The sequence below is a fragment of the Chiloscyllium plagiosum genome, chromosome 24, assembly GCF_004010195.1.
Source record: "Chiloscyllium plagiosum isolate BGI_BamShark_2017 chromosome 24, ASM401019v2, whole genome shotgun sequence".
NCBI lineage: Eukaryota > Metazoa > Chordata > Chondrichthyes > Orectolobiformes > Hemiscylliidae > Chiloscyllium > Chiloscyllium plagiosum.
In genome coordinates this window covers 17829178-17840591 of record NC_057733.1, presented here as the reverse complement: position 1 = coordinate 17840591, position 11414 = coordinate 17829178, and the positions used below count along the sequence as shown (strand labels likewise).

At 42.4% G+C, this 11414-nt stretch overlaps 1 protein-coding gene across 1 annotated transcript in view; it reads left to right on the top strand.

Annotated features, from left to right (window-relative positions):
• Nucleotides 1–11414, top strand: part of b3gntl1 (UDP-GlcNAc:betaGal beta-1,3-N-acetylglucosaminyltransferase-like 1) — a 328308-nt gene that overhangs the window by 49913 nt on the left and 266981 nt on the right. The window contains exon 6 of the mRNA XM_043714488.1: nt 7503–7598. Coding sequence (XP_043570423.1) covers nt 7503–7598 — 96 coding nt within the window. The remainder of the gene's footprint in view (nt 1–7502; nt 7599–11414) is intronic.

Sequence of the window (11414 nt, the reverse complement as noted above, 5' to 3'; positions counted from 1 at the left end):
TAACTGCAGAAATGCTGTTGATAAACATATGATCATCATGCCTGATCATGCAATCTCAGTATTCCATTCCCCCTTTCTCTCCATACTCCTTGATCCCTTTAACCGCAAGGACTACAGCCAGCACCCTCTTGAATATATCTAACAAACTGGCCCCAACAGCTTCCTAAGGGAGAGAATTCCCCAGGTTCACAAGTCTGAGTGAAGAAATTCTTCCTCATCTCTGTCCTGAATGACTTGCCCCTTATTCCTTATTCTGAGACTGTGAATGGCAGATCCCTTATTCATAGACTGAGATCACAGCTGCTGAGTGTGGCCTGAACACCCTTTTGCTGTCTACCCTCCATATAATCTTTAACTCATTTATAAATTAAAAGTCTGTCTCACTCAACCCTGAGTAAAGTCAATGATCAGGCCTCTGTTAATTGTGTATAAATTATCTATATATTGAAGCTAACCAGGTGAAGGGCATTGTTTAAAGTTTTCAGAGCACTTGTAGTGCTCTTGTGGCACAGTGATAGCATCCCTACCTCTGAACTAGGAGGTCCAATGTTCAGGTCCCACCTGCTCTGGAGGTGTGCAATAACATCTCTGAACAGGTTGATGAGAAAATATCTATCTGGAGCACTTGTAAAGAGAGGCTGCTGAGGGCAGTTGGCTGGTCGGCATTAGACAGGAACATCTAATACTGCTTTCCCTAAATAACTTAACGATCAAGAAATGGGTTTGTGACTCGCTTTGTACTCCACCATCTGGACTGGGATTGTTTATCAGACTTTACTGCTTTCTTTGGAAGAGAATTGTAAAATCTAACAACTCTCTGAGAGAAGAAGCATGTTAATAACACAGGAAGGCTCAGTACCATATTTAAGATGCACATTTTCCAGTAATTCTTAGGAATATAGGAACAGCAGGTCATTTAGCCCCTTGAGCCTGTGTTCCACCATTCCAATAGATCATTTTGATCTGTAACTCAACTCTGGTTGCCCACTTCTGACCTACATGTTTGATAATGCAAGCCAACAACAATCTATTCATCTCAGTCTTGTACGCTTTCATTGAGCCAATGTCCCCACATATTTGATTTGTACTAAATTTCATGTGGAAAAGTACTTCCAGATTTGACTCCTGAATGACCTTACTCCAATTTTAAGATGAGACACTGTAGTTCTGGATTGTCTCTCGAGAGAAAATTGACTTTCTTTATCAGTCCTAAGTCTTTCTGCTGTCAATAAGGATCTGGCTTCACTCAGATAATAGAGAATAACAGTGCAACAAAAATATAACAAAAATGTAAAATGAGGGAACTAACGAGCTAATTCAACCAGGAAATAAGAGGCTGTAGCAGGTGAGAGGTGATGATAGAGGGTGTTGATGTACTGTCATGCAGTCCTGTTTGCATGAAAGGAGGAGTATAGAGATAAATAGTAGGCTGGTACAACCCCCTCTCCCCGCAATGATAGCCATGTTCCCTCTATACTGAGCAGCTGCATTGCTACATGTCAGTAGGCAGTCCAGATCAGGACATTACTAAAAGAGATCTTCTGGGTAGTGTCCTAGACCTAATTATCTTCAACTGCTTCATTATAAAATCCAAAATGGTGATGTTTACTCACAATTGCACATTGTTCAGCACATCCACATCTTCCCAGATAATAAAGCAGTACATTAGGAGAAAGTGAGGGCTGCAGATGCTGGAGGTCAGAGTCAAAGAGTGTGGTGCTGTTGAAGGTTCCTGATGAAGGGCATATGCTCGAAGCATTGCTTCTCCTGCTCCTTGGATGCTGCCTGAGTGGCTTTGCTTTTCCAGCAAAACACTCCTCAACTAAAACAATTCATGCCAATATGTAGCAGGAGAGTTTTGAAGTTTAGACTGATAACTGGAAGTTGCACACGGAACTCAGAAGTTCCAGGCAATGACCATCTCCATCATGAGACGATCTAGCAGTCTCCACACACACACACACACACACACACACACACAGTTCAGTGGGATTACTAATACTGTATACCACAGTCTCTGCTTTCTGGGGTTTACCCATTGACCAGTAACTGAACTGGATCTGTCTCTGAACACAGCAGCTGCAAGAACAGGGAACTGGGAATCTTGCTGCAAGTAACTCCCCTCTCAACTCCACAGTTCCTGTCCACTATCTACAAGGCACAGATCAGTTCAGGTCTCCATTTATCAAAATGTGTGTAGCTCTAACAACATTCAAGAAGCTCAACACTATTGAGACCAAAGCAGCCTGCTTGACTGGCACCCCATCCATTACCTTCAATATTTACTCCATACACCATTCAAGTACAGTAGCAGGTTCTGGATTAGAGTGGTGCTGGAAAAACACAGCAGTTCAGGCAGCATCCGAGGAGCAGGAAAATCGACGTTTCGGGCAAAAGCCCTTCATCAGGAATAGGAGCAGAGTGCCTGCAAGGTGGAGAGATAAATGAGAGGAGGGTGGGGTGGGGAGAAGGTAGCAAAGAGTACAATAGGTGAATGGGGATGGGGATGGAGGTGATAGGTCAGAGAGGAGGGTGGGGGAGGGTAGCAAAGAGTACAATGGGTGAATGGGGGTGGGGTGAAGGTGATAGGGGAGTGGATAGGTGGAAAGGAAGATAGGCAGGTAGGTGCTGAGCTGGAAGTTTGGAACTGGGGTGAGGTGGGGGAAGGGGAAATGAGGAAACTGGTGAAGTCCACATTGATGCCAGTAACATCAGACTGTACCGTCTATAAGATACATTGCAACAACTCACCAAGGCTCCTTTGACAGCATCTTCCAAACCCACAATCTCTAGAACCTGGAAGGACAAGGGTGGCAGATGAATATGGCCACCTGTGAGTTTCTCTACATGGCACACACCATCCTGATTCAGAAAATATATCATTGTTCTTTTCTGTCAGAGTCAACATCCTGACATTTCCTTCCTAACAGCCTGTGGTTGTCCCTACGTGGTTCAGGAAGGCAGTTCACCACTGTAGTTAGAGATTGGCAATGAAAGCTAGCCCAGCCAGTGACACTCTCATCCCCGAAATGAATGTGTGTGCTCCCTGCGAGCACAGCAAAGAGAACATAGAGACAGTGCTCTTTACAGGATTTCTTCTGACTCAGGAGGAACAGGACTCAGTCATTTTGCTCACTGCAGTCTTCTGCTCACTGCCACACAATCTGTCAACCCTCTCCTCCAAATCTGTGCTCCTGAACCTCCCTCCATCTCAATCCAATCCAGCATCTTCTGCCTTCTACTCTTTCACAAATACTCAGGGTTGTTACCAACGATCTGTGGTTGCAGATTTCTGCTAATAATGTCACTACGAGGCAGCCATCTTGACAGAAGGTGTGTGTGTGTGTGTGTGTACACAACTCAACAATTGAAAACAAAATTGGCTAGAAGCTATAAGAAAGAGGGTGGTGAAGGGTTGCTTTTCAGACTGGAGACCTGTAACCACTGGTGTGCCACAAGGATCAGTGCTGGGTCCACTGCTTTTTGTCATTTATATAAATGATTTGGATGTGAATCTAGGAGATATGGTTAGTGAGCTTGCAGATGACATCAAAATCAGTGGTGTAGTGGACAGTGCAGAAGGTTATCTTAGATTACAACAAAAAGACCTTGATCAGATGGGCGAATGGGACGAGGAGTGGCAGATGGAGTTTAATTTAGATAAATGTGAACTGCGGCATTTTGGTAGGCTAAATCAAGGCAGGATTTATTCAGTTATTGGTCAGGCCTTGGGGAGTGTTGCTGAACAAAGAGACCTCGGAGTGTAAGTACATAGTTCCTTGAAAGTGGAGTCACAGGTAGATTCCTGATGAAGGTCTTATGCCCGAAACGTTGACTCTCCTACTCTTCAGATGTTGCCTGACTTGCTGTACTTTTCCAACGCCACACCTTTCGACTCACAGGTAGACAGGATGGTGAAGAACGCGTTTGGAATGCTTACCTTTATTGGTCAATGCATTGAGTATATGAGGTAGGAGGTCATGTTGCAGTTATATAGGACATTGGTTAGGCCACTTTTAGAGTACTGCATTCAATTCTGGTTTCCTTGCTATAGGAAAGATGTTGTTAAACTTGGGAGGGTACAGAAAAGATTTTACAAGGATGTTGCCAGGGTTGGAAGATTTGAGCTATAGGGAGGGGCTGAAAAGGCTGGGGCTGTTTTCCATGGACTATCGGAGGCTGAGGGGTGACCGTATAGAGGTTTATAAAATCATGAGGGACATGGATAGGGTGAATGGCCAAGGTCTTTTCCCCAAGGTAGAGGAATCCAAAACTAGAGGCCATAAGTTTAAGATGAGCAGGGAAAGATTTAAAAGGGACCTGAGTGACAACTTTTTCACGCAGAGGGTGGTGCTGGTATGGAATGAGCTGCCAGAGAAGGTAGTGAAGGCTAGTACAATTACAGCATTTAAAAGGTATCTGGATGGTATATGAATAGGAAGGATTTAGAGGGATATGGGCCATATGCTGGCAAATGAGACTAGATCAATTTAGGATATCTGGTTGGCTTGGATGAGATGGACCAAAGGGTCTGTTTGCGTGCTATATAATTCTATGACTCTATGATAAAGTCTATGATGGAAGTATCACAAATTATTTGACCAAGATAGGAGATATACATTGTTGCTGTCATCCCACTACTCCATGGGTCACAACACAGAATCACTTTCCAGTTACAAAGATGACCAATTAATTACCTTGTGTATGTCGGGTTTTAAACAACAAGATCTGTTATCTAATTAACTTAACAAATGTAGTTATAGACTTATTACCAAAACAAAATAAATTCAACAAAACTGCAATAATTAGTTAACATACACATTCTGTAATATAAAAGAGAGCAAAAAAACAAATTTCTCGGCCAAAATTGGCTGTCTGAAAGAAAATGTTCACCAATAGGCTATTTTTGAGACAAAGAGGAGAAGTGCGGATTGTAATGGGGTCCATAGTCCTTGCACACATGGTCAAGTCAATAATCATTCCTGATGAAGGGCTTTTGCCCGAAACGTTGATTTTCCTGCTCCTTGGATGCTGCCTGACCTGCTGTGCTTTTCCAGTACTACTCTAAGCTTGACTCTGATCTCCAGCATCTGCAGTCCTCACTTTTGCCCTTTTTTCACAGGAGTATAGGAGGTAGAGAGGTGACCTTGTTTATAAAGTAATAAGGGGTATAGATAGGTATAATGGTAGGTGTCGTTTCCCTAAGTTGGGGGAATTTCAAGACAAGGGGGTATATCTTTAAGGTGGGAGGAGAGAAATTTAAAAAACACATGAGGGGCAAATGTTTTACACAGAGAGTGATTCAGGTGTAGAATTAACTTTCTGAGGAAGTGGTGGATGCGAACACAATTACAGTGTTTAAAAGACACTTAGATAAGTTCATGAATAGGAAATGTTTGGAGGGAAATGGACCAGGAACAGGCAGGTGGCACCAGTGTAGTTTGGGATTATGTTTGGCATGGACTAGTTGGATCGAAGGGTCTATTTCTGTGCTGTTTGACTCTCTGAATCTATAAAAGGCCATCAAATCCACATCTTCTTTTCACTGGCCTAAACAGCAATAAACAGGTGTTACTGGCCAGGTGTTGCTAGAATTCCCTTTTCCATATCCTCCAATCTGAAACTACTGGGTGCAATTCTGAGTCCCACTTATAACATCTGATTGTGTTCGTCATGTTTCTGCCAGGTGTTACAGTATCACTCTTCCTTATTCACATTTCCTCTTGCTGTTACAGCCAGTCTCTAGGTTGAATTGTAATACTGTGGCTACAAGAACAAGTTAGAGGATAGGAATCCTGCAGTGAGTAACTCACCTCCAAACTCCCCAAAGCCTGTACAAGGCTCACGACTTGCCTGGATGAATGTACCTCAAACCACACTCAAGAGGCCTGACACCATCCAGGATGAAACTGCCCACTTGATTGGCACCACGTCCACCACCTTAAACATTCACTTACTTCACCATTGGCACACAACAGCAGTATGTGTACCATCAACAAGAGGCACTGCAGTCACTCACCAAGCCTCCTTGACAACACCTTCCAAACTTGCAAACCTCTACCACCTAGAAGGACAAGGACAGCAGATGAATTGGAACACCAGCCCCTGCAGATTCCCTCTGAGAAACATTATCCTAACTTGGAATTACACCATTTTTCTTTTACTGTCGCTGGGTCAAAATCCTGGGACTCTATTCCTAACAGCACTGTGGGTGTACCGAACCTGTATCCCAAGTACTGCAGCAATTCAAGAACTCGCCTCATCACCACACTCTCAAGGGTAATTAAGGATGGACACTAACTTTTGGCCTGGCAGTAATAAGATCCAACCTTCCTTTAACAAAACCATGTTATATGTGATTAACCTGTATACTTTAGTTCATTCTGTCTGTTCGAAATGATGCTAACAATCTGCCCAGTACTGAAATCAAACAGACTAACCTATATTTATTTGGCCTATCCCTCACATTTATTCCTTTACTCAATAGTACAATGTTTGCAGCTATGTAGCCCTATGATACCTCATCTGTACCAAGTGAGGATTGGAAAATGATCCTCAGAGTATCTGTTGTTTCCTCCCTGTTTTTCTTGAATAGCCTGGAATGCCATCCATCTGCCTCGGCAATTCGTCCACTTCCAAAGATGTTATCTCCTCCTGAACTTCATCATTTATGTTTATTGTATAATATTTCACCCTCCTCGTCCTCATTAACTGGTTATTTCTATTTCAACACACCATTCTTCACCTTTGTGAAGACTGAGATGGGGTACTTATCATGAACCCTGCCCACATCTTCTACATCCATGAACAAGTTACATTGTACATGTCTGATAGGGTGCACACATTTCTTAGTCTTCCACTTGCTCTTAATGTGCTGATAAAACACCACTGGATTTTCTTTGATTTTTACCTGCCTAAATTTTTTTTCATTTTGTCTCTTTGTTTTCATATTTTCCTTTCATCACCCTTGTAGTTTCATTGGTGTTAGATAATAGGTGACTGGGATTTGGTGCAAGTAAGGTCACAGCAGCAGAGTTTTGGATTGCCTCCAGTGTATGGAGGCTGGGAGATGGGAGATTGCAGGTCCAATCCAAAGGTAACAAAGGGATGGATGATGGTTTCACAGGCAGATGACCTGAAGCAAGTGTGGAGATAGAAATGTGATTGTAGTAGAAGTGGTGGTGCTTTTATGTGGCCAGATGCTCAATATTGAGGGGTGCAAATAGCAGACCAAGATGATGGACAGTCTGATTCAGTCTACCCAAAGCTGGGTATCAGAGTCCATCAAAAGGGTAACTTTGATTCTCTCAACATGTAGTCACTGGAATATTCTGCTTATTTTCAATAAGAAGTTTAACAAAAATATTTGAGCATCAGTTGGAGGTTTTTCCATTGGAAGTTACATAAAACAGAGCCTGTTTTTTGTGTTAATTTGTTTTCTTTATCTGATTCTTCTTGAAAATCCATTGCGTGAATGTGACATTGTATGTTTGTAACCGTAGATCATTGGTTGCCAAATTAAGAGAGAACCTGAAGGCTCCACTGAGCGTTACACTCGTTGGATCAACACCCTGACACAGGAGCAGCTAGTGACACAGGTGGGAAAGCCTTCCATTTTCTTACATTGATAAACCATTTTACTCTCCCTGTTGACATGCAAGAGGTCTGGAAATAATTGATACAGCAACGACAGCATGTCATTGTGCTTGTGAATGCCAAGATATGGCTGAAGTCCTCTTTTTCAGGATGTTGGTTTTGAAGAGCTGGCTGTTCACTTTGAGGATAAATCCAAGTGACTTGTTTAAATCATGACAGCCACATCACTGTCATGTAAGTGTTGCATACCAGATTCTGTTTTGCAAATTTTTCATCTATCTTTCTGACATGGTGCCACCTTTAAGGTTTCGGGAAATTTTAATATTTAGTAATCTGATGGAAACATTTTCAGCAATCAGTCCTCTCGCAGACTAATTCTATCTGATAAACTGTTAGATTGAGCGATCAGAACTGAGGTAGATCTGATGAAATCTTTATTATACCTGTGCCTGCTCACCCAGTGTCTCCAGAATTGTCTCAACTTACTGCTGCTTGCTTGTAAATCCCTCAAATAATGCTGGATCCCCCACCATTTCCAAACAGTGACCCTCCACCACCCCACAATAGTAAGTGATTTACTCCTCAAGATATCCTGATCTGTGGAGATTGCACCCTGTCAGGTTTTCTCTGTTCCAGTAAGAGTGAAGCTTCCATCATTCTGTTCCAACCAAACCATAAGCAATGTAGAGAATTCACCCCACTTTCCACTTGCTACATGTTGTGCTTTAATTGACTATTTACTTAATGAGTGATGATCATCGAAATGTCATTTCAAAATGGAGGGTCAGAAAGATTCAGATCCGAATTAGCTACGTTGAGTTTACTGTACTTGGTAAAGTGCCACATTCATTCGGTCAGTACTAAGGTTGGTTCAGCTGAGAACTTATGCTGCATGTCACTATGTTATTTCATTTGTCTCACATTTTTCATAATACGTCCTTAATTGTAACGGGTTTCAAAAATCATTTTGTTATTGTTGAGTACTATTTTGAGAGGACAACAAACATTGCATATTTTGATACTGGAGAATGTAATCTATCTTAGCTTTTAAATGAGCCTTTCAATATATAAACAGACATGTCTGTTGAAGCTATTATCTGGCAGGGAAGCAGTCCCCATGCAAGTGTCTCATTAGTAAGTGAAGAGTCTGCTTGTGAGGGCAAGATGTTTTAATAAGTCCTTCAAACTGTTCATATCTTTTGCCAAAAAAAGTACGATTACATGAAGCAAGGGAGGCAGTCCTGTTGCGCAAGCAGATATATTGTTCACAGCAGGGAGATAATCAGCTTTAGTTACTGTTAACCAGGTCACTTGGCAGGACATGTCCTCAGTGTGGAGGGAATTGCATCTTGGGAATGAGTTTGGAATGAAATGCTGTCTGCTTCATTGTAGTATGTTGTCCTGGCTGAAGGGAATGGCCAGACACTGCTGAACCAAACCAATTTGCTTTCATTTTCTCTTCCTTAAATTGGTTGCTGCAGAAAAACTCTTGGCAAATAATTGGCTGGTTTTGTTTCATTCACTCACAGGACGTGGGTGTCTCTGGCTAAGCCAGCATTTATTGCTCATCCCTAATTGTTAAGAGTCATCCACATTAACTATGGGTCTGGAGTCACGTGTAGGCCAGACTGGGTAGGGATGACAGATTTCCTTCCCTAAAGGGGAACCAGGTGGGGGTTTTCCAAAATCGATAATGGATTCATGGTTGTCATTAGATCTTTAATTTCAGATTCCTAATTAAATTTGAATTCCACCATCTGCTATGACGGGATTTGAACCCAGGTCCTCAGAGCATTGGCTAATTTTCTGGATTAATAATCCAGCGATACTACCACCAGGCCACTCATCTCCCCCAAGGTTCTGAGTGAGGAAGCTATTGTTTTTTACATCACAGCAAATTTTGTTTCCTTCAGAAATCTAGTCTTTAACATGGTGTGGATCGACTTGAAAGAATTGAGTTTGAGGGCTCAAGTGTAATTCCTGATCTTTCAGAGTATGATCAGTGAACCCCTCTGAGAGATCTGTTAGATTGCCAATAAAGATTTACAAGGATGTTGCCCGTGTTGGAGGGTTTGAGCTATAGAGAGAGGTTGAATAGGCTGGAGCTGTTTTTCCTGGAGTATTGGAGGCTGAGGGGTGACCTTAAAGAGGTTTATAAAATCATGAGGGGCATGGATAGGATAAATAGACAAAGTATTTTCCCTGGGGTGGGGGAGTCCAGAACTAAAGGTTTAGGGTGAGAGGGGAAAGATATAAAAGAGACTGCAAGGGCAACTTTTTCACACAGAGGGTGATACATGTCTGGAATGAGCTGCCAGTGGAAGTGGTGGAGGCTGGTACAATTGCAACATTTAAAAGGCATCTGGATGGGTATATGAATAGGAAGGGTTTGGAAAGATATGGGCCAGGTTCTGGCAAGTGGGACTAGATTAGGTTGGGATATCTGGTCAGCATGGACGAGTTGGACTGAAAGGTCTGTTTCCATGCTGTACATCTCTATGACTGTATGACTCTTAAAATAAAAGGTTGGTGTCATCTGAAAGGACTAATTGAATGCATTTTAGCAATCTGTTTATTATTTGTGCTAGACTTGTGAACACAGGAAGCTTTGCATCTTGGAACAAGCCACATCTAACATACTGTCAGAGAAAAGAATAAAGTGCACCTAACTTGGAAACGCTAGGAGGAGATTCTATTTTTCCTTTGCTATGCCTTGAAGAGAGTTTTCCGGTTTCACGATGGAGTATCTGTATAGTTTTGTGGATACAGAATAGAGCTGTGTATAGAATATGGAATCAGAATCTGGGGACACTGATCTTTCACCTGAACAATCTAGATGTGCACCTAGGATCATGAAATGGTTATAGCATAGCAAGTAGCTGTTCAGCTTGTGTTTGTGCTGCCCCTGTGAGGGAGCAGTTCATTGGGATTCATTCCCCGCCTTCTCTCAAAAATCCTGCAAATGCTTCCTTTTTAGGGATTGCTTCAGATTCTTTTGATTGCCTCACTTGAACCTGCCTTGACTCCACTCTCAGCCAGTGCATTCCAGATCCTAACCACTCATTGTGCAAAAACCCTTTTCCTCAGGTTGACGTTGCTACGTTGGCCAATAATCTTCACTCTGTGGTCTCTGGTTCTCAATCGTCCATCAGTGGGAACAGTTTATTCCAGTCTATTCAGTCATGATTTTGAATATCTGTCAAATAGCTCTGTCACCCTCTCTTCTCGAAGTAAAATACTCCTTCCTAACTTATTCAATCTTTCTAAGGAATTGTCCTGTGTAAACTCTCTTGTTGGAAGTATTACACTAGAAATAGCTCAGAAATTCTGATGGGGAGATTATCATCGCAGCACCTTAGGCTAGAGATACAAGAAGGGACCACCTGAAAATTCCATTGCAGTTGATTCCATGGAAATTTCTTGGGAAGATGAAGTTTCCATTGGGCAATTATCTAACATCTTATACCAGATAAAGAAAGTCCTTGACACTGAGTTAGAGTCAGAGAATTCAGACGCTTCTAGATTACTAAAGATTAGTAATTACCTGGGAAAACTGAAGGATCAAAACCTACTCTAATTCCTGAATAATAATTGAACTCCTCACAACCCCACACCCCAATTCATCTAACTATAGACCCCCTGACACTTCTTGAGTTGACCTGCCCATCCTTCTAGCCCCACCAGACCAAACTCCCTACCTCTGACTTCCCACTGATCACACACCCCCTGACTTCCCACTGACTCCACCCCGACCCCTCATGTCCCCACTAATCCCTTCCCCAACTCCCCACTGACCCATCCGCAAACTAACAGGACCC